The sequence below is a fragment of the Saccopteryx leptura genome, chromosome 2 (genome assembly GCF_036850995.1).
Source record: "Saccopteryx leptura isolate mSacLep1 chromosome 2, mSacLep1_pri_phased_curated, whole genome shotgun sequence".
NCBI classification, from domain to species: Eukaryota; Metazoa; Chordata; class Mammalia; order Chiroptera; family Emballonuridae; genus Saccopteryx; species Saccopteryx leptura.
Window position 1 is genome coordinate 7,095,064 of NC_089504.1, and position 26,422 is coordinate 7,121,485.

General features: G+C 52.6%; 1 protein-coding gene across 3 annotated transcripts; it reads left to right on the forward strand.

The window, feature by feature from the left end:
- The first annotated feature begins 5,501 nt into the window (after positions 1-5,501).
- Positions 5,502-24,838, forward strand: SH3GLB2 (SH3 domain containing GRB2 like, endophilin B2). Of its 3 annotated transcripts, XM_066366946.1 has the most exons (12): positions 5,504-5,686; positions 9,872-10,013; positions 11,131-11,259; positions 18,037-18,170; positions 18,441-18,533; positions 20,660-20,722; positions 22,316-22,339; positions 22,716-22,805; positions 23,126-23,226; positions 23,502-23,516; positions 23,626-23,866; positions 24,122-24,838. In XM_066366946.1, the coding sequence occupies exons 1-12, from the start codon at positions 5,624-5,626 to the stop codon at positions 24,227-24,229; spliced, it is 1,203 nt and encodes a 400-aa protein (XP_066223043.1). In that variant the 5' UTR covers positions 5,504-5,623; the 3' UTR covers positions 24,230-24,838. The 3 variants fall into 3 exon arrangements, with proteins under 3 accessions (XP_066223045.1, XP_066223043.1, XP_066223044.1); XM_066366948.1 differs by lacking the exon at positions 20,660-20,722 and having other exon boundaries at positions 5,502-5,686; XM_066366947.1 differs by lacking the exon at positions 23,502-23,516 and having other exon boundaries at positions 5,507-5,686.
- The last annotated feature ends 1,584 nt before the right edge of the window (positions 24,839-26,422 follow it).

The window sequence follows — 26,422 nt, forward strand, 5'->3', positions numbered from 1 at the left end:
AATGAATACGTTTCCATTGAATGAATATTTTTGTCAATGCATCATCTTGTAACAATATATTGGAAATATCTGAACAAGAAATATCCTTCATATTGAATTTTATGTGAATTGTGCTTACCTATGATTGAATATTCACTGAGAAAGAAATAATTGTGAGTCTACAATGTCTTATGTGCCGTGTAGTGTTTCAGTAAGAAGTACACAAAGCCCTTTGCGCGCTGGGTATATCGCGTGCTCTCTCAAAGTCTCCTGTGCAGAATGCATGCATCTCATAATCGTGTCTCCCAGCACGGTACTGATCCTTGACAAATTGTCATGTCAAATACAAATACGTCACATCACACGCAATGGATTGACTCTGCATTGATTGAATACGGACATTTACAGATTAGTCTAACAATATCAAAAAGGAGGACATGCCTGACCAGGCGGTGGCGCAGTGGATAGAGCGTCGGACTGGGATGCAGACGACCCAGGTTCGAGACCCCGAGGTCGCCAGCTTGAGCGTGGGCTCATCTGGATTGACCAAAAGCTCACCAGCTTGAACCCAAGATCACTGGCTCCAGCAAGGGGTTACTCGGTCTGCTGAAGGCCCGCGGTCAGGGCACGTATGAGAGAGCAATCAATGAACAACTAAGGTGTTGCAACGTGCAATGAAAAGCTAATGATTTATGCTTCTCATCTCTCTCTGTTCCTGTCTGTCTGTCCCTGTTTATCCCTCTCTCTGACTCACTCTCTGTCTCTGTAAAAAAAAAAAAAAAAAAAAAAGGAGGACATGTAGGGGGACACTTTTCGAGGGAGGACAGAACTTATAAAAGACTGTCCTCCCTAAAGGAGGACAATTGGTCACCTTAACATCCACCTGCCACTTCAGCTATCTGGAATTTACTCAGTTTACCCCTCTTGTAAAAATGGGATGGAATTTCTGCCTGGCCAGAGTCATGGGGCTTTTGTGGTGCTTGGAAGAAAACCATGTGGAGGCCCTTTTATAACTGCGAAGAGTTGGGCATATCTAAGTTTTTAAAATGTAATTATCAGCAAAGTCACAGTCTTTCATTCATTCAACAACTAACATTTCTGCATGCCAGCCTTTGGCTGGACATAAGAGCAAAGTAGTGAACAAGATACATGTAATTATTTTTCCTGGATGTGGACTTTCCCTGGACTCCTGCTCCCTGTGACAGCTCCTAACAGACTGAACTGTGGTTGGGTTGCATTTTCCAGGGATTTGGCATGGTGATGGGGCCAACTTGGACTTGGTGAACATGTTAAGGACACTACTCTTTTATGGATTCTTGCTGTATTGGCCAAGAGTTTACTTAAAGGCTTTTAATCACTGTAAAAATTATAGAAGACTGGATAAAGAAAATAGGACACATATACACCATGGTATACTATTCAGCTAGAAGAAATGATGACATCGGATCACTTACAGCAGAATGGTGGAATCTTGATAACATTATGCGGAGTGAAATAAGTGAATCAGAAAAAAACAAGAACTGCAGGATTCCATACATTGGTGGGACATAAAAGCGAGACTAAGAGACATGGACAGGAGTGTGGTGGTTACGGGGGGGGGGGGGGGGGAGGGTGGGGGGGGGAGGAGGGGGAGGGGAAGGGGTACAAAGAAAACTGGATAGAGGGTGACAGAGGACGATCTCTCTTTGGGTGATGGGTATGCAACAGAACTAAATGACAAGATAACCTGGAAATGTTTTCTTTGAATATATGTACCCTGATTTATTGATGTCACCCCATTAAAATAAAAATTTATTTATAAATAAAAAAAAGAAAAAAAAAGATACATGTAATTAAGATACTTAAAATACAATCTCATGCCTGACCTGTGGTGGTGCAGTGGATAAAGCGCCGACCTGGAAATGCTGAGGTCGCCGGTTCAAAACCCTGGGCTTGCCTGGTCAAGGCACATATGGGAGTTGATGCTTCCAGCTCCTCCCCCTTCTCTCTCTCAGCCTCTCCTCTCTCTCTCTCTCTCCTCTCTAAAAATGAATAAATTAAAAAAAATTTTTTTAAATAAAATAAAATCTCGTGTGATATTGCTCTAATGGGGGAAACTCAGGAATGTGGGGATCCCAAGGGGGTACCTGGGCTCTCATGGACAGGTAAGGGACTCCTGAAATAAAGGGACATCCAAAGGGAGACCTAAAGAATAAGTGAAAATTAGCTGGACAGAGAGGAGGAGAAGGAGTTCCAGAAATAGCACGGGCTGTGACCCAAGGCAAGAGAGAACGTGGCATCTTTGACTCAGTGGCAGAGATGGTGGCAGCCAATGAGCCAAGGGAGAGGGAGCCAGCGCAAAGGACAGTGGGCTCCACCACGGGGCTGCCTGGCTTCTGTGCTGGAACCCGCCACTTCCGTCCCTGCACCTTGGGCAAATCGCTTAACCTCTCCAAACCTCAGCTTCCTCACCCCTTAAATGATGAGGAGGATGTGATGAGCTGTTATGAGGGTCTTAGGTGATTATTTACTTAAAAGTTCTTGATGCTGGGCCCTGGCTGGATAGCTCAGTTGATTAGAGCATTGTCCAGATACACAGAGGTTGCTGGGTTCGATCCCTGGTCAGGGCATATACAGAAACAGATCAGTGTTTCTGTCTGTCTCTGTCTTTGTCTGTCTGTCTCTCTCTCAAATCAAGTTTTTTAAAATATTTTATTTATTGATTTTTTAGAGAGAGAGGAGTGAGAGAGAGAGACAGAGAGAGAGAGAAGGGGGAGGAGCAGGAAGCATCAACTCCCATATGTGCCTTGACCAGGCAAGCCCAAAGTTTCGAACCGGCGACCTCAGTGTTCCAGGTCAACGCTTTATCCCACTGCGCCACCACAGGTCAGGCCTCAAATCAATCTTTAAAAAAAAGTTCTGCCTGACCAGGTGGTAGTGCAGTGGATAGAGCATCAACTTAGGACATTGAGGACCCAGGTTCAAAACCCCGAAGTCACCAGCTTGAGCACCGGCTCACCAGCTTGAGTGCATGGTTGTCAGCTGTAGCATGAGATCATAGACATGATCCCATGGTCACTGGCTTGAGCCCAAAGGTTGCTGGCTTGAGCAAGGGGTCACTGGCTTAGCTGTAATCCCCCAGTCAAGGCACATATGAGAAAGCAATTAATAAACACCTAAAGTGTTGTAAGTACAAGTTGGTGATTCTCATCTCTCCCCTTCCTGTCCATCTGTCTCTCTCTTAAAAAAAAAAAAAAAAAAGAGTTCTCGGCCCTGGCTGGTTGGCTCAGTGGTAGAGTGTTGGCCCGACGTGTGGAAGTCCCGGGTTCAATTCCCAGTCCAGGCACACAAGAGAAGTGCCCATCTGCTTCTTCCCCCTTCCCCCTCTCCTTTCTCTCTCTTCCCCTTCCGCAGCCAAAGCTCCATTGGAGCAAAGTTGGCCCGGGCGCTGAGTATGGCTCCATGGCCTCCGCCTCAGGTGCTAGAATGGCTCTGGTAGCAACACAGCAACACCCTAGATGGGCAGAGCATTGCCCCCTAGTGAGCATACCAGATGGATCTTGGATGGGCACATACGGGAGTCTATCTGCCTCCCCACTTCTCACTTGGGAAAAATACAAAAAAAAAATGTTCTCAATTTTGGCCACTGCTGAGAAAACTAGATAAATAAGTGAAACATTTATACAGAGACAGCTGTAAGAACAGCAACAATCAGTGCCTACTGTCTCACTGTCTCCCTTTTACTCTGTTGTGTTTTTCTTCCCAGGACTTATCATCTGACATGTTATATGTTTGTTTGCCCAAGAGGAGAGGGGCATTGTTTTGTTCACTGCTGCATCCCTGGTGCCCAGAACAGTACCTGGCACATAAATGGGTACTAACAGAGACTTTTTCTTTAACCAAATCTGAATCAGCTCCTCTGAGTCCACTGCTCAATGAGGCTCAATCTTGTACTTCCACCTCTATCCTTTTAGTCCAGTTTTAGGAAGAATCCTGCTGAGTCAGCTTAGCAAAAAATCCCCCACTCTTGATATCTGATCACCCTCTTCATTTGATCAAATTCCTCATTCTCCACCCTTCATATTTTATCACCCTGGCCGGCCTTCAGCAAGAATCCCACTAACCTCTTAGTCATTTTCCATTCACTGCCCCACCCTGCTCCTTGGCTATAAACCTCCACTTGTCCTTATTGTCTTTGGACTTGAGCCTGATCTGTGTCCCCTATCGCAAACCCACACTGCATTAGTAGCTCTTGAATAAAGTCTTCTTTACTACCTTTAACAAGTATCATGAGTGCTTTTTTAAATGAATCCTTTTTCTTTAATAGTGTTCAGTGTAGCCCTGGCCAATTAGGTCATCCAGAAGCTCAGAGGTTGCTGGTTTGATCCCCAGTCAGGGCACATACAGGAACTGATCAATGTTCCTGTCTTCTCTATCTCCCTTCCTCTCTTTCTAAAATCAATAAAATAAACATTAAAAAAAGAATAATAATAATAAAAAGAAGTCAATGATGACTCCATCTACATAATAATTCAGGTCAGTGGTTCTGAACATGGAGTGCACATTTAAATCACCTGGAAGTTTTTCAAAACTCCACCAGGGTCCCACCCACACAAAGAACCAGGGCTGGGAGTGGAACCAGGGTCTGGGTTTTGAGCAAACTGGTAGGTGACTCAAGGCTCACCCTGCACAGACAGGCTGGGTAGGTGATGGGGAACTGGGCCAAGTGTAGAGAAATAAAGCTAAAGCATCCAGGGGACAGAATCAGGAGGAGAGGTACCAGTTCAGGAACTGAGAACTCTCCGCTAGGCTAAGAGATGAAACCTAGAAGTTGAAAGCAGGGCGAGGTGGAGACAGGTAATAAGCCCCAGTCAAGTCACACGAGAGGAGGATGGATGTACCAGCGGGCTACCCCGTTGACTGTCTGGGGCTGTGAGGAGATAGGTACAAGGTTAGCACATGTCCATTCCCTGTTCCTTTCTCCACCTGGGCAGAATGGAAGCTCTCCTCCTCTCTTCCTTCCTTCCTGTAACCCCTCTGCACACTCTCCCCTACTTTGGGGACCTAGAGGACTTTGGAGAACAAACAGCCGTTTTCCAGCGATGGAAGAACGACAGTCCCCAGCTGGCCTGTCCCCTGGTTCAGTTGTCCTAAGTGTCACCAAGGGGCAAAAGAGGCCGAGAAATAGGGAGACAGAGGGCCCAGCATACGAGGGGGTACGAATGGACAAAGGGAGATGAAGAGGCTCAAATGGGCGACCGGCCAAAGAGGAGGAAGCAAGAGACGCCCGCCAGGCGGCGTGAGAAGGCCGCACCGGGCAGCGGCCGGCAGCGCGAGGCCCGTAGCTCCGATCCGCCCTGCCCCGCCGCGTCGGGTCCCGGAGGCTCCTCCCCCCGCGCCCCGCGTCCCGCCCCGCCCGGTCCCGGAGGCTCCACCCACCGCGCCCGCGCCCCGCCCCGCCCGGTCTCGGAGGCTCCTCCCTCCGCGCCCCGCGCCCCGCCCTGCGCTCTCGGGCTGGCTCGGTGGCGGCGGCGGCGGCGGTTGGGAGGGCTCGCGGAGGGCGGGTGTACCGGCAGCAGGTGGGCGGGGTGCGGGCCGGCGGCGGCGGCGGGTGGGGGGCGGCAGGCTACGCTGGGGCCGGGCGCGGCCGGCCGTGCGGTTCGCCATGGACTTCAACATGAAGAAGCTGGCTTCGGACGCGGGCATCTTCTTCACTCGGGCAGTGCAGGTGAGGCCGTGCGCCCTGGGCCCCGCGCGGCCGGTTCCCGGGGCCCGGATGTGGGGCGGGCCGGGAGCACCCCTGCAGCAAAGCCCGGGGCGCGCAGGAGAAGCTGCTGTCCCTGCCCCACTGCGCGGACACGTTAGTATCCCTCATCCCTGCTCCTTCTGCGCTGCCCAGGAAAGAGAAGGAGCTCCAGAGGCCGGCCGCTCTGGCCGCACCCTCGACGTGGCCCAGAGCCGGGCTTCGGCCCTGTTACCTGCAGGAAAGGTATCAGTGCCCATCATTTTGACCGACCGGGTTACCCCGCTGCCCTGGCGCCTGCCCAGGGTCTGGTGGGGGCTCTGCTGAGGAGGGCAGAGGGTACCAAGCGGTAACTGCCTCCCTGTCCGTGTCCAGCTGTGACTCTGGGTCCTAGCAGGCTTTTGGAGGCCTGAATCCCAGCCCTAAGGACTCAGACATCAGCTGTGATCCTTTCTTTGAGCCTCAGTCTCTCCCCTGTGCAGTAGGCTTGTGGTCCTATGATTCCCACAGGTCCCTTTTACACGCTTGGATGGTCAGTCCGGAAGCCTGATTGCTGGAGTAATTTCCTTTCCACTCCCTGGGAGGCCTGTTTCCTCTTATTTCCCCAGGCTTGGGGGGGTTGGGGTCTGGCTGGCTACCTTGGGAAGCTGTCCAGGTCCCTAATGCCGAGATTGGAACAAGTCCTATCCACTTGAATGTAATGGTGAAGACCTAGAGTCAGCTATGGGCCTCGATGTTCCTTTTTGTGACCCTGAGGCTTCACCTCGCTGGGCATCAGTTTCTCAATCTGAAAAATGGGATTAATAATCCCTCCCTCCCAGGATGTTCCCTGGCACTTTGCATGTGTGTGCTTCCTAAAGGCAAGCTCACTATTGGTGGTAATGTGGTTGATACTGCACCTGTGCAGCATGTGACCTTGGGCCAGTCACTTCTCCTAAATCCTCCGTGTCCCCTTCAGTTAAGCACTTTCTGTCCTCCCAGTGCTCTGGGAACAGGTGTTTGTCCTTGCCATGTTGTTTATTCTCTGGAGCAGCCCAGCCCAGTCTCTGGGAAGCCCATGTGGCTATGTTTACTAGAAAGCACAGTGTCCCGTTGAGGATTTCCTGCTCAATGTTACAAGCCCCGTTGGTGACTCCAGCCCTAGTGGAGATGGCCAGGACCTAAGAGCCCCTCCCTGGGCTAGCCCCAGTCCATCTGGGAGGTGGGGAATCCTCCCCAGTGTTGGTATAGTAACTGTGTTATCTCACACAGCTATTAAGAACCTGATCTGGTTTCCTGCTACTGGGGGCCCTGGCACCTGACCTGGCCAGGACCTGCAGGGCCTGGGCATGAGGAGGCTTGGGCCCTGTAGCCTTGCTTTGCCTGGTGGGGGCAGGCCCACTGAGTGGCCCGTACAGAATGGGAGCCAGTGCCCAGGCCCCAGCCTCCAGGGTGGAGGAGGGAGCTTTATAAATAGAGGCTTTCTCTGGCTCTGCACGCCCACCCCCTGCTGCTGCCATCTTGCAGGGAGCAGCCTTTAACTGCAGCTTCTGAAGCACCGGGTCCTTCCGCTTGACAGGGATGGGGCAGGATGGCAGGTTAGAGGAGAGAGGGGCCTGAAATGTGAACTGAGTAGGAAAGGACACTCAGGGGACCTGCCCAAGGCTAGTCTGCCCTGTGATAGGAGTCACCCAGGAGGGATTGGAGCAGGTGTTTTAGTATCAACATACCTGCCGCTCCTCTGTGGAGCGCCCGGGACATCCTGGGTAAGTGCTCAGCCTTTAGGTGTACCACGGACACCTTTAAGAGCCTCACCCTGCTCTATATGATAGGAAACCAGACCTGGGCTCTGAGATGGGGTGATTCTGGAATGGCTTTCTAGTCCCTGGACTGTGCTTTGAAAGTCAGGAAGGGGTTGTGAAGTTGATCCAGGTGGTGGGAACAACGCAGCTAAGGGCACTGAGGCAGGAAAACCTAAGGCATATCTGGGTAAGGTGCCGGTGGGGGTGGGGTGGGGTGGGCTGTGATAGTACTAATACTACAGTAGTAATTCGAGAAATAGTAATAACAGTGGTAGGAGTAATAATAATAAAAGCCAGGGAGGTGATGACATTGTCATCATCTGAGCCAGGCAGCAGTGGACGTAGGATGGATTCCCAAGAAGTTGGGAAAGCCTGGTAGGACCTGGGTGGACACGGGACGTAAGGGACTTGTGGCCACAAATTTGGGGGGGGGCTGCTGTTAACCTTGGTAAGGCGGGTGCGTGTCACCTAGGCCCAGGTGACTGGTATCACTGGGGTAAGGAGGTCCCTAGGTGGCTTCTGAGAGCCAAGGAAGGACCCGAGGGAAGCCTCTGGTTAATGATGATGATGACACCAGCTAACTAACGTTCATCAGACCTGTACTGTGTGCCGACCACAGGGAAGCACCTTTCAAATATTCTGATTGGTCCTGTTATCCCTAGTCTCCGGGCAGGGAACTGAGGACCAGGGAGGTGACTGCCCCTCTGAGCCTCAGTTTCCTCATCTGGAAGATGGGGCTAATGCTATGATCTCAAAGGGCTGGGTGAGGTAGTCCTGTTTAGGGCCTGGCTCTGGTAGCCTTTAGTTTGTCGGAAGTGAGGAGGATGAGGATTCAGGGAGGTCAGAGGAGACCAGGAGCCGCTGGTCCCAGGTGGGGAGCTCCAGGCCGCAGCCCTGCGCTGCCCCGCCCTGCAGGGAGAAACCCAAGCCCTGCTGCATAATTGATGTTTGCCAGACAGCATGATGAGCGGCAGGACTCTCTGGCTGCCTCCTGCTCTCTTCCCTCCTTTAGGTTGGAGCTGTCCTTGGTCTCTGGATCATTTATTGCTGCCAAATAGTCTGCAAAGAGCCTCCAGACCACCCGTGTGGTGATAACCCTGACTCCAGCACAGTCTGTCTCTTGCTCAGCCTCTGTGGCTTTATCTGTGAAATGGGAACTTGAGCCGACCTGCTTTGAAGGGCCGTTGGCATTATGGAGGGGTCATCAGTATAAAGCTCTTAGCACAGGGTTTGGCCACAGAGACGGTCAACGGTGTCCGTTGTTATTATCAATCATATTCCTGCAATGCTCACCCTTTTAATGTTTGGCTCTAATTGAAGGAGTCTTTCCCCTAGCTGGAAAAGGCCTTCACATTCCTGTTTGGCAAACAAGAACATTTGCCCAAGGGCCTTTCTAGAGCCGAAGGGCCAGGACTTGAGCTGGTTTCGGGTTGTTCCTCGGTAGCCTGCCTGGCTTCTGACATTTCTCATAGGGGAGCAGTGTGACATCTGCTTTCAGCCCGGCCTTGCTTTCTGTGGGGCTGCCGGGCTTTCTCGGCCCCGGGTGTGTTCAGACTTGGCTCTGATGGGCTGGCAGTGTTCCCTGTGCACACGCTGGGTGACCAGAGGCCAACCATGTCACCCTCCCACCCAGCCCTTCCTTCCCAGCCGTCTCTCCTCCTATCAGCTCTCAGCAGCAGCAGCAGCACCTTATGTTGAACACCGACTCCCTGCCAGACACTGGCCTGCGTGTCTTATCCACATCTTCCTTCTTCCTTCAACCTATAAAGAGGGTGCTGGTGCTCACCCTCATGTTTCAGCTCAGGAGACTGATGCTGGGAGAGGCAAAGCCACTTGCCCGAGGCTACACGGCTCATCAGTAGCAGAACTGAGACTTGCATCAGGTCCCTCTGATTCTGAAACCACTCACTCCCCTGGCGCGGCCTCCCCAGTCGCTCCCAGCCCCCTCCCTGAGCCTCCTGGTGACCCCAGAACTTGCTTTTGCCCTGTTTATTTCATTCCACCAAATTCTTTCCTGCATAGTCTGGCTCAGAGGAGCCTTTGCAATGGTCCCTAAGGGTTTCTTACCCTCTAAGTTGTATGCCAGATTTTGTACAAATGTGCTTTTTCTGGGGGAAAGGGATCTGTAGCTTTCATTGGATTTCTACAAGAAGCCGTGATCCCAAACTCTGGTCTAATAACCCTCTCATTTCACAGAGGGGCAAGCCGAGGCCCAGAGCCAGGTCCTAACTTGTTAGGGGTTCCAGAGCAGGTTGGGGCAGAGCAAGTCTCTTGACTCTGGGGCCTGGGTTCCAGCTAGTGGGAAGGGGTAGGTGGGTGGGGCATGGCAGTCCCCCCTTCCTCCCTCTGAGCCTCCCTGTCGCTGCCTCCCCCCCCCCCCCCCCCGCAGTTCACAGAGGAGAAGTTCGGCCAGGCGGAGAAGACCGAGCTCGATGCCCACTTTGAGAACCTGCTGGCCAGGGCGGACAGCACCAAGAACTGGACGGAGAAAATCCTGAGGCAGACAGAGGTGCTCCTGCAGCCCAACCCCAGTGAGTGGACGGGGGCTGGTCCTGGGCACAGCCAGGAAGCTGGTGGCCAAGGCCTGCAGGTGGGACCGGCCCATGGGGGAGATCTGACTTCCGCTGTTGGGGCTTAGGCTGTTGTGGGGCGACCCCGTCAAAGAAACCAGCAGAGTCGGTCCCGGGCTCTAAGATGCGCTCGGGGACAGTGGAAATGCTGAGCTTTGCACAGAGAGGAGCCTGAAGAAATGCCTGGAAACTGAGCCGCACTTGGGAGGAGAGGCAGGAGAAACACCAGCCTGGCCACCCAAGAGGGGGCAGCGAGGCCAGGGTGGGGGAGGGCTTGCCCAGGGTCGCAGCGGAGCCCAGAGCCTGGTCACCCAAGAGGGGGCAGCGAGGCCAGGGTGGGGGAGGGCTTGCCCAGGGTCACAGCGAAGCCCAGAGCCTGGTCACCCAGGAGAGGGGGCAGCGAGGCCAGGGTGGGGGAGGGCTTGCCCAGGGTCACCACGGAGCCCAGAGCCTGGTCACCCAGGAGAGGGGGCAGCGAGGCCAGGGTGGGGGAGGGCTTGCCCAGGGTCACTGCGGAGCCCAGAGCCTGGTCACCCAAGAGGGGGCAGCGAGGCCAGGGTGGGAGAGGGCTTGCCCAGGGTCGCAGCGGAGCCCAGAGTCTGGTCACCCAGGAGAGGGGGCAGCGAGGCCAGGGTGGGAGAGGGCTTGCCCAGGGTCACCGCGGAGCCCAGAGCAGGCGGAAGCAAACTGCGGGAGAGCTGGGGGAACAGGGTGTTGGGTGGAAATCTGGCTCGCCTCTAAGTCTGCCGCGTGCAGGCCCAGGGTTGTTCATACGCGCGCCATGTGGTGTAAATCCACATCGTGATGAGGCAGACGTGGCAGGACTGGACTTTGGGCCATCACCCCAGCCGTGGAACCCGGGGCAGGCATTTCAGGTCTCAGTGGCTTCTTCCTCTTTGAGTGAAGGATTCCACAGGGTCGAGGGCCAGTCTCACAGGAGTGGGCATCAGGAAGAGAATATTCTGGAAGGTACCAGGCTGTGTGGGCCGGCCCTGCCCTGGATCTGTTTCTGTCACCATGACTTTCATTCTGGGGCTGGACCAAAGAGCCCTGGGATTTGGCTTCTGTCTCCCTGCAGGTGCACGAGTGGAGGAGTTCCTGTATGAGAAACTGGACAGGAAGGTGCCCTCACGGGTCACCAATGGGGAGCTGCTGGCTCAGTACATGACCGAGGCGGCCAGCGAGCTGGGGCCCACCACTCCCTACGGTGAGCCAGCCCCACAGCCCCACAGCCGGGTGGGCGCCATGCTCACGCCCTCTCTAGTTTCCTCCCTCCCCCTCCCTTCCTTTGTCTTCTTAATTACACAGATAATACCGAATTCCTTCTAAGTGTAAAAGCCTCAAACACTGGAGATGAAAATAGAGTAAAAAGTGAGGTCTCTCTTACCCAGTTGGTAATGGGATCCTAGTGTGTGTCTGTACTGCAGCCTGATTTTTAAACTTGGCATTGCATTCTATCAATAGATACCTGCTCATCATAGCACTTACAGAGCCCCTCAGTCTTAAATATTTTAACCTGTAAAAAGATTTATTGAGATATAATTATATACCATGAAATGCACCTGCTTCAAATATATAGAATTCAATGATTTTTAGTAAATTTAGAGGTTTGCAAACATCCTCCCCCATCCAATTTAAAGAAGATTTCTATCACCTGCAGAAAAATCCCTTGTGTCTACTTACAGTCACTCTCCACTCCCACTCCCAACCAACCACTAATGTGCTTTGTGGCTCTATAAATTTGTGTGATCTGAATTATTCATGTAAATGGGATCATGCAACATACTGCTTTTTGTATTTGGCTTTTTCACTTAGCATAATGTCTTTGAGGTTCGTCCCCATTTTAGCATGTTTTAGGATTTCATTTTTACTGCTGAATAGTATTTCATTATATGATATACCACATTTTCTTGATCCAGTCACCATTTGCTAGATATTTCGGTTGTTTCCCTATACACACTTGCAGACGAACCTTTGTAAGGACATCTGTTTTCACTTCGCCTGGTGTATACCTATAAGGGGAATTGCTGGGTCTTACAGTAAATTTAGGTTCAAGTTTCTGAGAAATTACCAAACTCTTTTCCAAAGTGGCTCTGTGATTTTACATTCCCACTTGCCAGGTGGTGTTTGATTTCCAGATATTTGTGGCTTTTCTATTCAACTGCACTTTGGTCAGAGAACATTCTTTGTATGGTTTTAATCCTTTTACACTTATTAAAACTTGTCTGTGGCCTTGAATATGGCCTCTCCTGCAGAATGTTCCATGTTCACTTGAGAAGCTTGTACATTATGTTGTTGGGTAGAGTGTTGTAGAGATGTCAGTGAGGACAAATTGATAGTGCTATTCACGTCTTCCAAATCCTTGCTGATTTTGTCTTGTCCTATCCATTATTGAGAGTATTGGTGCCCAGCTGTTCCTATTCAGCTGTCTGCTTGTCTTCCTCAGTCAGTGTTTGCTTCGTATATTTTGGAACTCTGTTGTTAGGTCTGAATGTTTATATTGTGTATTTTCCTGATGAATTGATTCATTTTTATAACACACTGTACTCTGTCTCCGGTAACTTTTTTTTTTTTTTGCCTTAAAGCCCATTTTATCTGATAGTAGTATAGCTACTCTTGTTCAATTATGGTTACTGTTTGTATGGTATACCATTTCCAGCCCATTTATGTCTCTTTATGTTCAAAATGTGTCTCTTATATCACAGCATACATTTGGATTTTTATTGAAAATCCAGCCTACCGGACAACCTTTGCCTTTTTTATTCCTTTTTACAGAGACAGAGAGAGTCAGAGAGAGGGATAGATAGGGACAGACAGACATGAACGGAGAGAGATGAGAAGCATCAATCCTTAGTTTTTTGTTGCAACACCTTAGTTGTTCATTGATTGCTTTCTCATATGTGCCTTGACCATGGGCCTTCAGCAGACCAAGTAACCCCTTGCTCAAGCCAGCGACCTTGGGTCCAAGCTGGCGAGCTTTGCTCAAACCAGATGAGCCTGCACTCAAGCTGGTGACCTCGGGGTCTCGAACCTGGGTCCTCCACATCCCAGTCTGACGCTCTATCCCTGTGCCACGGTCTGGCCAGGCCAATCTTTGCCTTTTGATTGGAGTGCTTACTCCCTTTACATTTAATATAATTGTTGATGTGGTTGGATTTACATATGCCATTTAATTATTTCCTCTATGTCTCAGGTCATTTTTGTTCATCTGTTCCTCCTTTACTGACTTCTTTTGTGTTAAATAGATATTTTCTAATGTAATATTTTAATGTTTGTTGCTTATTTTTACTTAAATTTTTTTTTGTGACAGAGAGAGGGACAGATAGGGTCAGACAGACAGGAAGGGAGAGAGATGAGAAGCATCAATTATTTGTTGTGGCACCTTAGTTGTTCATTGATTGCTTTCTCATGTATGCCTTGATGGGGGAGGGGGCTACAGCAGAGCGAGTGACCCCTTGCTCAAGCCAGAGACCTTGGGCTCAAGCTGGTGACCTTGGGGTCTCAAACCTGGGTCCTCCGTGTCCCAATCAGACGCTCTGCGTCATTGCTCACTGCGCCATTGCCTGGTCAGTCTAAAGTTTTTTTCTTAGTGGTTTTTCAACATGAATTACAATATGCATTTTACTTATCGCAATCTCTTCAGAGTAACACTGACTGGAGTAAAATATAGAAATTTTGCTCTAATGTAACTCCATTCCCTCCCTCTTCTTTTGTGCTATTATCATACATGTTACATCTTCATATCTTATAAGCCCAACAATACAATTTTACAATTATTGTTTTATGCAGTTGTATTTTAAATCACTTAAGGAAAAAGAAGAAAAATTACAGCATCTTTTAATGTTCCCTATACACAGATAAATTACTGGTGCTGTTTATTTCTTTATGTGGATTCAAGTTACCATCTGGTGTCATTTCCTTTGAACCCAAAGTATTTTTTCCATGGCAGGTCTGTTAGCAATGAATTCTTCCCTTTGTTTATCTGGGGATGTATTTTGTGTTCACTTTTAGAAGGACAGTTTTGCTGTGTGTAGAATTCTTAGGTGAGAAATTTTTCTTTTTATCTCTTTGGATATATCATATCATCTCACTGCTGTCTGGCCTCCACTGTTTCTGATAAAGAGGTTCTTTGTTGTTCTTACTGCGACTTCTTGTATGTGATGAGTCTCTTTTCTCTTGCTACTTTTGAGACTTTTTGTCATTCAACAGTTTGACTAAGATGTCAGCTGTGGATCTCTTTGTGTTTATCCTATTTTGGGTTTAATTTTTTGGATATGAAGATTTGTGTTTTTCATCAAATGCAGGACATTTGGGGCTATTATTTCTTCAAATGTTTTTATCTGCCCCCTTTGATTTTCTTCTTCTGGGACTCCTGTTACTAAGGTGACCAATCGTCCTCCTTTAGGAGGACAGTCCTTCTTTTATAAGTTCCGTCCTCCCTTGAAAAGTGTCCTCCTACATGTCCCCCTTTTTGATATTGGAAGACTAACCTGTAAATGTCCGTATTTGATCGATGCAGAGTCGATCCATTGTATGTGATGTGATATATTTGTATCTAAATGAGTACTTTTTTCTTACAATGATTATTAAAAATTAATAGGCATGTGCGCATAATTACAATATATTACAATGTTTTTATTATGCATTTATCATATTTTAGTGTATTATTGTTGCAATGAATAAAATGTTTTTATTTATGATATTGTTTTCTTCAATTTATTTTTGTCCTCCTTTTCATTGTAAAACAGTTGGTTACCTTACTGTTACTCATGTCAGTTATTTGATGGTGTCCCATCGGTCTCTGAGGCTGTCGTTTTTCTTTCTGAGATCATCTCTGTTGATCCATCTTCAGAGGTGCTGATAGTTTTCCTTCTGCCAGCTTAAATCTGTTGCTGAGCCTTCTAGTGAATTTGCCACGTCAGTCATTGTACCTTTCACTCCAGAATTTTCACTTCATTTTTATATTTTTAAAAAATTTTTTTAATGTATTCATTTTTAGAGAGGAGAGAGAGAGGGAGAGAGAGGAGAGAGAGACAAAGAGAGAGAAGGGGGGAGGAGCTGGAAGCATCAACTCCCATATGTGCCTTGACCAGGCAAGCCCAGGGTTTCGAACCAGCAACCTCAGCATTTCCAGGTTGACGCTTTATCCACTGCGCCACCACAGGTCAGGCCATTTTTATATTTTTTATCTCTTTATTGGTATTCTCTATTTGATGAGTCATTTGTCATATTTGCCTTTAATTCTTTAAACGTGATTTCTGTTCGTTTTCTAACATATTTGTAATAGCTGCCTAGAAATCTTTATCTGCAAAGACTAACAGCTGAGCCTCCGTGGAGACAGTGTCTATTGATTAATTTTTTCCCCCTGATGTGTTGACCATACTTACCTATTTCCTTGCATGTTTCACAATGTTTTGTTGAATCTGGACATTTTAGATAATGTAGCAGCTCTGAATTCTGATCCCTTGAGGGTTGTTGCCGCTGTTTGTTAAGAGACTTGCCTGAGCTCGCTGTTGAGAGTCTGTGTCCCCCGCACTATGTAGCTACTGATATCTCAGCCTTTTTTTTCTTCTTTTTTTTTTATAAATATTCTTTTTATTTTTAAGCCTAATAAGCCTAGCTTCCTAAGCGTTGCTCCTAGGTCAGCGTATGTTAGTGGTCAGCCAGGAATCAGTCAGAAGCTGTGCTTAGTACTGCACCATTAAGGCCTTACTGATCCATTTGCAAATGGGCTGGGAAGCACATTCAGAACAGTTTACGAGTCTGCGCGGCATTCACTTTGTGGATGTGCAAAGCATCTGCTCAGTCAAGACTGAGTATGTTGCCAGGGTTCTCTGTAGTCTTTCCCGAGCTTGCTACAACAGGTATAGCCTTCCAGATCGCCAGACACACCTGGGAGCTTCTCAGGGCACCGGTGACAATTGTGTTTCCCAGATTTCCTGTTAAATTTCTGGCAGGTCTGTTGCTTGTTCCCACCAGCATTCCAGCCTCAAGTTAGCAGTGAGGGTGGCCTTTCCTGAGTATTTGCCACTGAGATCACTCTTGTTTTTGACAGCATCCATGGGTTTTTCTGTGCTCCAGCAGCATATAGCATTACAGAGCTTGAGGAGGTGGGAGCACCCCCAGGATTAAAAGACACAGGCTCCCAGCCTGGACTGTGGTGGCGCAGTAGATAAAGCATTAACCTCGGGTGCTGAGGTTGCTGGTTCGGAACCCTGGGCTTGCCCAGTCAAGGCACATACGAGAAGCAATCGATGAACAACTAAAAGTGAAGCAACTATGGGTTGATACTTCTCACCCCCCCCCCCAATAAAATCAATCAATAAAATCTTTTTAGAGAGAAGCAGGGAGAGAGAAACAGGAACATCGAGCTGTTCCTGTATGGGCCCTGACTGGGGAACAAAAAATAAAATCTTTGTAAAAAAAAAATAAGATAAAGGCACAGGCTCCCATTGTTCTTACAAAGGTCCAGTAGCTCTAGAGTAAATGCTTCTCAGTTTGTTGTTTGCCTTTTGTCAATTTCCGGAGTCCAGAAATGGCGTTTTTGACAACTCCATTCAGTTTCATTACTGTTCTTTGGGGAGAGGATTTGTCCTCCTTTTCCTGGCATTCCAAAAGTGCCCTCAGCCTTTTTAATGGCAATGTAATGTTCCATTGTTTGTGCAGCCCGCTCTTTACCTGTCAGTCCCTAACCCAGGGGTCGGGAACCTATGGCTCACGAGCCAGATGTGGCTCTTTTTTTTTTTTCTTTTCTTTTTTCCCTGTATTTTTCTGAAGCCGGAAATGGGGAGAAACAGTCAGACAGACTCCCGCATGCGCCCAGGATCCACCCGGCACGCCCACCAGGGGCGACACTCTGCCCACCAGGGGGCGATGCTCTGCCCCTCCGGGGCGTCGCTCTGTTGCGACCAGAGCCACTCTAGCGCCTGGGGCAGAGGCCAAGGAGCCATCCCCAGCGCCCGGGCCATCTTTGCTCCAGTGGAGCCTCGGCTGCGGGAGGGGAAGAGAGAGACAGAGAGGAAGGAGAGGGGGAGGGGTGGAGAAGCAGATGGGCGCTTCTCCTGTGTGCTCTGGCCGGGAATCAAACCCAGGACTTCTGCACACCAGGCCAACGCTCTACCACTGAGCCAATCGGCCAGGGCCAGATGTGGCTCTTTTGATGGCTGCATCTGGCTCACGGACAGATCTTTAATAAAAAAAATAATGTTAAAAATATAAAACAGCCTGACCAGGCGGTGGCGCAATGGATAGAACGTCAGACTGGGATGCGGAAGACCCAGGTTCGAGACCCCGAGGTCGCCAGCTTGAGCCCAACGTCGCTGGCTCAAGCAAGGGGTTACTTGGTCTGTTGAAGGCCTGCGGTCAAGGCACATTAAAAAAAAAAAGATTTAAAAAAATATATAAAACATTCTCATGTATTACAATCCATTCATTTTCTACAACTCACGTTCATGGTTGCAGGTGGCTGGAGCCAATCACAGCTGTCCTCCAAGACAACACCAAATTTTTATTGGATAATGCGTAATGTACACAGGTTGTTGTATGGCTCTCATGGAATTACATTTTAAAATATGTGGCGTTCAGCCCTGGCTAGTTGGCTCAGTGGTAGAGCGTCAGCCTGGCGTGTGGAAGTCCTGGGTTTGATTCCCAGTCAGGGCACACAGGAGAAGGACCCATCTGCTTCTCCACCCCTTCCCCTCTCGCTTCTCTCTCTCTCCTCTCTCTAAAATGAATTAAAAATTTAAAAAATTAAAAAAAATAAAATATGTGGCGTTCATGGCTCTCTCAGCCAAAAATGTTCCCGACCCCTGCCCTAACTGATGGGTATGTAGATTACATGCACGGTTTCCAGGCCACGTGCTGCTCTCTTGTGTTCGCCTCTTCCCCAGTGCCCCCGCTGCTCCTTTCGGGGGGGGGGGGGGGGCTGAGCAGCCTCAGCCTGACCCTCTGACCCTCCTCCTCACTTGCGACTCTGTGTCCTTAGGGAAGACACTGATCAAGGTGGCAGAAGCTGAGAAGCGCTTGGGATCCGCAGAACGGGATTTCATCCACACGGCCTCCATCAACTTCCTCACGCCCCTGCGCAACTTCCTGGAGGGGGACTGGAAGACGATCACGGTGAGGGACCTGGGACGGCTCGGCCTCCTGTGACCCTGGGGCCCTTTCTGCAGAGCTCCTGAACGAGGCTCTCCTCCCCTGCGGGGAACCCAGTGCTCCTAGGGTCTTCCCAGATGGGGCTCTTGTGGCCTGAGTTATTCAGAGGAGATGACCTTCTTTCTCTGGGCCTCCGTTTCCCTGTCTTGACCAGATGGCCCGCAGGCCAGTCCTGCCATGGCCCAGAGTCCCCTGGGTGCCCAGAGTCTCACTGTCCCTGTTCTCCACCCGCAGAAGGAGAGGCGGCTCCTCCAAAACCGGCGTCTAGACCTGGATGCCTGCAAAGCCCGGCTGAAGAAGGCCAAGGCCGCGGAAGCCAAAGCCGCGGTAGGTGTTCCCACTGGCCTCCTTCCCCCTGGCTCTGGTCGGAGTCGGGGATGCAGGGACGGGACCTGGTTCCAGCATGACCTCGCTCCCCTGTCCTTGCCTAGATAGGCCTGGCTGGGAATGCTGGTCTGGGCTGGCCACCTCAGGTCACATCACTGTGCCCCTGCCCCCAGGGAACACTCAGCCCAGAGCTCTGGGCCCCACGGCCGACCTTTATGGAGTGGGCCAACCAGCAGTGCCTCGCCCGGGCCCGGGGCGCCCCGCAGCCTCCCCGGACAGACCCGTTGGAGTTTCCCGCATGCCCTTGCTGCCCTCCCTGGATGCTCAACCCCCTCCCAGCTCGGCCAGGGCATGGCTCCCCTTACTAACGCGCAGGCCCATTGCTCCAGCGCTGGCCCCAGGGCGCCCCTGCTCAGTCCCCTGCCATGGTGTGGAGGACCCCAGAGCTGGACTGCCCACTTCAGGAGCATGTCCGAGGGGTCCTTCAGGGAGCCCTGAGAGACTGGCTAGGGGCCCCCCTTCACCCTGCTCACTGAGGCCGGCTCGGCCTGGATGGGCCGCTGGGGTGCAGCCTGCAACAGTGCGCCTGGGGCAAGCCCAGGGGGGAGCTGCGCGCTAGGGTGGGCGCGCTTGGTGTGCCAGGCGGCTCGGGTGTGTAGGGGCCCGAGAGCCGCTGGACACCCTGCGGAGGGAATCCCAGGTGCAGGGCATGCCGGGAACCCAGGCTCCCAGCAGCTGCTTGTGGGCGTTCAGGCCCCAAACCCTCTGTGCGTTCCTCTCTCAGTGTGGCTTCCTGGGGCCATGGAGCCTCGGCCTACCCTGCCTCTGGCAACAGCCCTGGCCAGGGTTTTAGCTCATCTTGGTGTGTGGGGTCTAGACTGGAGGCAGGGGCTCAGCCACTGGAGTCTTGTTTGGGTTGGGTAGGACGACCTATGACTGTTGAGATGTCCTTACTAAGTCACCTGAACAGTCTCCCTGTCACTCAGGGCTGGACAGCCTCTCTGGAATAACTTGGCCGGAGCAAGGTTTCCCTCCATCAGCCAGGCCAGGGGAGCCCTTCCTTAGTCACTGGCCTGGCTCACCCTCTTTTCGAGTTGGGTGGCCCGGCCAAACTCAGGCCTCTGGGCTAGTCCCGGTTACCCTCTCAGGAGCTAGGACCTGGCAGCCCACGTACAGATCCCTTGAGGACTCAAGCCCAGCAGTTTGCCTCTTCATCCCCACCCCCTGAACCCACGCACACACATATCAGCACACCTTCCAGAGGGTGGGTTGTGTGTGTCCGTCTGCCTGTCCGCCTGGTCTCCCCTTCCACGGGGGCCTAGGGACCTGCTCCTGCCTGTGCTGTGGACTCACTAACTCTTTGTTTTTGTTCCTTTCCGTTCTGCTTTGGGTAACTTGGCTCAGTGTGAGGGAGATGTGAGTATACCTGTCCCACGTGCGTGCTGCTTCTGGTTTGCCCATCTGGCCTGGGGCCCACAGTGCCATGGCCAACCCAGGCCATGTCCTTGGGGCCTTTTGCAAGCAGCTGGTCTCCCCATCAGAGCCTCTACCGTGGGTAGCCTCTGTTTTGGGGGGACGCCAGGCATTGGAGCCTGTGAGTCAGCTTTTTGCAAATGTTGAAAGCCTGTCACTCTGTCCATCCATGCATCCATCTGTCTACCTTTGTTGTGGGGAAGGGGCCTGGTCCTTGCGGCAGGAACGAGAGGTGTGGTGTGCAGAGGTTCTAGAATGGGGAACGCTGTGGGGGGCATGGTTCATTTGGAAGACGGGTCTGGGGAGGAGTCGGCCTTGATCCCTGGGCCAGGGGCCTGATCCAGCCTGTGACTTACCCAGAGGCAAGAGCTGTGCCAGCAGCCACAGGCTGTCTCCTTGTTGCATCTGCTTTCCTGGCCTCCCCAGCGTGCCCTCCCTCTTGGTCTTTGTCTTCACTCTGGGCCTCTCAGCCTGCCCCTCTCCAGGTGGCGGGTGTGGAAAGAGGGTCCGGTGTTGTATTTGTCTGTAGCCTCTTGTCCCGGGGCCAGGGGCTCCTGGGGTTGCTCTGTGAGAAACTCTGGGGCAGCCTCCTGGCCCCAGCCCAGTCCCAGCCCTCCATGACCCGTTTCCCCCACAAACTCTGTTCCCACTAGACGGTGCCTGACTTTCAGGAGACTAGACCTCGTAATTACATTCTCTCGGCCAGCGCCTCCGCGGTAAGCGCCCCTGCCCCGCCTACCCCGGGCCTCCCTAACCCTTCCCACACCTCAGGGCCTGCTGCCCAGCAGACGGGGGCCAGAGTGTAAGGCAAGGGCACTGCACACCTGCTTGGCCCAGCCCCAGGAGCTCCGTCTGTCCGCCTGTCCTTATGCACTATGACCCTGTGGCTGGCCTCGCTGCTCCCTGCAAAATGCTGAAGGTGGAGACTAGACCAACTGCGCTGAACAGTGTGGTGAACTCTGGACAGCAGCTGTCCCCTCTTTAGTGGACCTGAGACTGTGCCCAGGCCAAACACAACCCTGACCCTCCCAAAGCAGGCACTACCCCCCCCCCCCCCATCCTCCATGACTGCAGCCCTGTGCGGAGCAGGCCGGGGCTGGCCTGCCACGCATTCACAGATCCCTAAGGACAGGTGACAAGGGTGGCACTGGTCGTCCAGCTGCCTTCATAGCACATCTGCTAGTTGTCGTGGGAGTGAGCAGGGAAGGGGAAGCGGCAGTCTGGGCCTGGGCCCAGAGGTTTGGAACAGGTGGCCAGAGGTTGAAGCCAAGACGACGGGTGGGTGTGGCGGCGTCAGGAGACTTTGAATGTCTTGGCGTCTTTTTTTTCTCCAGCGTTATTGAGATTATTTGGCATTTACTGTTTAGTTTAGGAGATAGGCAGATCCTATGTATCCCATCATGCCTGTCACAGCCACTGCTTCTTTCTGCCTTTTCTCTGCCCTTCCGTTTCCCCGATGGGTGATGTCCTACCCACACAGACCGTCTGGCTCTTCATCTGTCACAAGCATGTTGCTGTGTGTGTTTGTGTGCTCATTCAGTGGCTAGGCCATCGTCCCTCGGGGGGTGCCAACCACAGTTTAGTCCATCGGGCCCTATGTCTGTACACGTGGAGGTGGCTTCTCGTGATGTGACTCCTAACCAGCACCATGGTGGCACCCCTCTGCCCAGAGGCCTGGCCTTGTTTTACTTCCTGTGTTCAGGTCGCTGTCTCAGGGTAGCATTCCCGCAGTGGGCAGAATAGGGTCTTCTAAGTCATGGCGGAAGGAGTCTTACTTCTCTAGACTCCAGATCACACTTCCTGCCCCCCTTCCTGGGCCGAGCGGAAGGAGAAATGTCCTGGAGGGTGGCAACTACCCTGTTTTTTTCCATTGCTCTTGAACCCCAGTAGGACTCGGACATAAGGCTGCCTTCCTCTGTCCAAGGACAGAAAGGTTCAGTGGCCGACCTAGGGTCACGGTCCTGCCTCCTGACCCAGAAGTCTTAGCCCAGTGTCGGGGCGGGTTGGAGGACACTTGGTCTCCCTTGAGACCCCAGTCAGTGCCTGGGGACTTACACGATACGAGAACCCCAAGCAGGACTTTCCAGCTGGCTGTCCCCCTTCCCTGCATGTGGCATGTTGGACTGGACTGTGATTGCAGTGCCCGTAACCAGGCCTCAGCTCTGGGTGGGCTGGGGGAGGGCGGTGGAAGGGGAGCGGTTGGGGTCTGGAGGAGCTGGGGCCGGGCATGGGCTCTGGGGCTCAACTGTCCCCCTGCTGACCAGTGTCCCTCCCTCCCCTGCTGACCGGCTCTGTTGTGGCCTCTGCAGCTCTGGAATGATGAGGTGGACAAGGTGAGTGGAGCTTGGGGAGGCTAGGGCAAGAGGTTTGAAGGGGGTGGGGAGCGGGAGGTCCCGCCCAGCTGCTGCTGCAGGGCTCAGGTCTGCCTCTAGTTCTGGGGCTGCTGTGGGGTTGTCAGTTCCCTTTTGTGGGGAGACCACCCCCACAGTGGGTCCCCCAGGGGCAATTGCGGGTGGGACTTTCCCCTGATGGGTGGTGATGTCAGCTAGGCAGGTCTGGGCAGAGCCCTTGAGGGAACCTGATCACTGGGATGGGGGCAGCGCTCATCCGCCAGGGAGGGCAGAGACTACTCCCTGACGGCCGAGATGCAGGAGGTGATGGAGGGAAACTGGGACAGCTGTTCCTCTCCCGCTCTTACCCCCCTCCCAGTCCGAGCAGGAGCTCCGAGTGGCCCAGACAGAGTTTGACCGGCAGGCAGAGGTGACCCGTCTCCTGCTGGAGGGAATCAGTAGCACTCACGTGAGTCCTGTTCCCACTTCCTCCACCACCCACTGTCTTTTGCCACCCCTCACGGACCCACTAAACTCGTCATGAGGCACGAGTGAACCTGGATCTTGGGAACAGGCAGGGAGGGTAATGCTTGAGCTTGTGGCTTCTAAGGGGGAGGTAGTCTTGAGAACAAGTCTCGAAGGGCGGGACTGCTCTCCTCCCCCAGGGAGCAGGAGGTTGGGGCAGAAGCCACAGGAATGCTGGGCCAGGGTCTGGCAGCAGATGGGGTGGGCACGGAATGCTTCATCCGAGACACCTCCCGTCCATCACCACTGGCATCTTCCCCACAGGTGAACCACCTTCGCTGCCTCCATGAGTTCGTTGAGTCTCAGACAACTTACTATGCGCAGTGCTACCGCCATATGCTGGACCTACAGAAACAGCTGGGCAGGTGCCCACTGGGGCCCCTCGTCCCACTAATAGCCTGACCTCCCTCGGGCGAGCGGAAGCTCCCTCCCTGAGTTCAGGAAACCCCACAGCACAAGGGGCAGGTTGAAGGGTGACCTGCACAGAGCCTTCTCGGATGGGCCATCACCCCTCCGAATGACAGTGAGGGCGCTGGTCTTGGGGACCTGAGCGGTTTCTTGAGTGTGGAGTGGGAGGTGGCAAGGACAGGGCCAGAGCGTTTCACTTTCCCCCTGCTTCCCTTTCCTTCCATGCTGCCAGTTCCCAGGGAGCCATGTAAGTAGCCGGGGTCTCCTTGCCCCTGCAGTGGGCCCAGCTGGTGTTCCTGGGGGCACATGGACTGGGCATGGCTCCCAGCTGCTGAGATGCACCCCCACTCCTCCAGATTTCCAGGCACCTTCGTGGGCACCACAGAGCCCACCTCCTCGCCCCTCAGCAGCACCTCGCCCACCACCACTGCAGCCACCATGCCTATGGAACCATCTGGGGCTGGCCTGGCCCCTGCAGGGGAGACTGCGCTCTGCCTGGAGGAGGTGGCTCCACCCGCCAGCGGGACCCGCAAGGCCCGGGTCCTCTACGACTACGAGGCAGCCGACAGCAGTGAGCTGGCCCTGCTGGCTGATGAGGTGGGTCTGGAGCCCAGGGCCACCATCTTCATCCCTGAGGGGCTCCAGGGAGAAGCTAGGACCCGGGGTGATTTGGGGAGGCTCCAGCTCCGAGGAAGCAGTTGCTACTCCCCAGAGTCTGTTAAGAGCAGGGGAGGTGAATGCCCACCCGCAGGTGTAGGTGCCATGTATCACAGGAAGGTCACAACCCTGTCCCCTGGGCCACTTCTGCCCGAGCCAACCAGGGTGACCTTCCTTCTCTGCCACCCTCTTCAGCTCATCACCGTCTACAGCCTGCCTGGAATGGACCCAGACTGGCTCATTGGCGAGAGAGGCAACAAGAAGGGCAAGGTCCCTGTCACCTACTTGGAACTGCTCAGCTAAGCAGGACCCCTCCCAGGCCCCTGCTCGTTCTGGCCTGGGCACGAGAGGATGAGTGCAGCCTGCCCCATCTTGTCCGTTGGTGACCTAGCTGCCGAGGGTGGGCAATGACCCTTTCCTGTCCCTGCCCCTGGTCATCAGCTGTGAGGGCCTCTCCCCAGCCCTGCTTCTGGAGCCCCTGAGCTTGCCTGCATCCCCCAGCACCCAGCCTTCTCCTCCTGTGAGGGAGGGCTGGCTGTAGTCAGCGCACTCGCACCTCAGCCTGCGGGGGTTGGGGCAGCACAGGGCCCGAGGAAGCCCTGCCTTCACCCTTGGCAAGAGCACCTGCCTTTTAGTTGCCAAAAGCAGCGAAGGGAGGGCAGGTGGGTCCGCGGCGGGCCTCAGACTGGGCCCAGCCCCTCTGGGTGAACAGAGGGGAGTCTGGCCGGAGAGGCCGGCCTGGGCCATGGAGCTGCCTTTCCAGGTGCTACCCTCCCCTCGTGCCTGAGCTCCATCAAAGTAGGGTGGCTGTGGCCTGCACCTCTGCACACTCACTTTTTACTGATCTTTTTACTCTGCCTGTCCGCTTTGCTCTCTAGCCAATGACGAATAATAAACTGTCCTTCGTGTGCACATTGCTTGGGCTCCTGATCTGGGTCGCGGCCCTCACAGGGCTGCCTGTGGGAAAGAGAAGAGACTTCGCCCTGTTACCAGTGCTCCTCTGGGTGGTGTGGTGGACAGAAGGCTGGCAGCCCACCTGCGGGAGTGCGAGGGCAGAGGGGAAGGGAAGCTCTGCATGGCACTGTTCACTGCGCTCCCCTTCTCCCACGGGGCCTGTGCTGCTCTGCTGGGAGTGAGCAGTTCCTGTACATGAAGCTGCATGACAGGCTTAAAATATTTTTAATTTATTGATTTGAGAGAAACACTGATTTGTTGTTCCACTTATTTATGCGTTCACTGGTTGGTTCTTGTACGTGCCCTGACAGGGATGAAACCTGCAACCTTGGCAAACAGGGACAACACTAGCCAACTGAGCTACCCAGCCAGGGCACATGATAGACATTGTATTCCTAAGAATAACTTTCCTGAATTTGGGCAGTGGCCAGGACTGTAAAAGCTGATGGTTTAGCCTTGGCCACACCTCTCGGTTGGTGAGAGCATCGTCCCAATACACACAAGGTTGCTGGTTCAATCCCCGGTCAGGGCACATACAGAAACAGACTGATATTTCTGTCTCTAAAATCAGTAAATAAATTTTAATTAAAAATAAAGTTGCCCTGGCTGGTTGGCTCAGTGGTAGAGCATCGGCCTGGCGTGCAGAAGTCCTGGGTTCGATTCCCGGCCAGGGCACACAGGAGAAGCGCCCATCTGCTTCTCCACCCCTCCCCCTCTCCTTCCTCTCTGTCTCTCTCTTCCCCTCCCGCAGCCAAGGCTCCATTGGAGCAAAGATGGCCCAGGTGCTGGGGATGGTTCCTTGGCCTCTGCCCCAGGCGCTAGAGTGGCTCTGGTCGCAACAGAGCGATGCCCCGGAGGGGCAGAGCATCGCCCCCTGGTGGGCGTGCCGGGTGGATCCCAGTCGGGCGCATGCGGGAGTCTGTCTGACTATCTCTCCCTGTTTCTAGCTTCAGAAAAATAAAAAAATAAAATAAAAATAAAAAAAATAAAGTTGATGGTTTATGTTTCAGTAATGGGTACCTATCTATTTCCTGTGGGCCCATCACTGAGCCAAGCATGTTCACATACAATGTCTTGTCCTCACAGACGAGGGAAATTCAGAAAGACAGTCACCTCCATAAAGTTCCATCACTGGCAAGTGACCACGCAGGCTCTAGCCCAGAAAAGTCTGATTCTAGAAACTTCAAGTGGTGGGTGTGGGCTACAAGCCAGGTTTTAGATTAAGGCCTTAGCCAGGCCCAGCCACGAATGAGGCAGAGCCCAGCTGTAAATAGGAGGAGTAGCCTGACCTGTGGTGGCGCAGTGGGATAAAGCATCGACCTGGAAGTGCTGAGGTCGCCGGTCCGAAACCCTGGGCTTGCCTGGTCAAGGCACATATGGGAGTTGATGCTTCCAGCTCCTCCCCCTCTTCTCTCTCTCTGTCTCTCCTCTCTCTCTCTCTCTCTCTCTCTCTCTCTCCCTCTCCTCTCTAAAATGAAAAAAAAAAAAAAAAAGGAGGAGTGGATAAGCTCCCTACCCAGTGATAAGCTCAGCCAGCTAGTA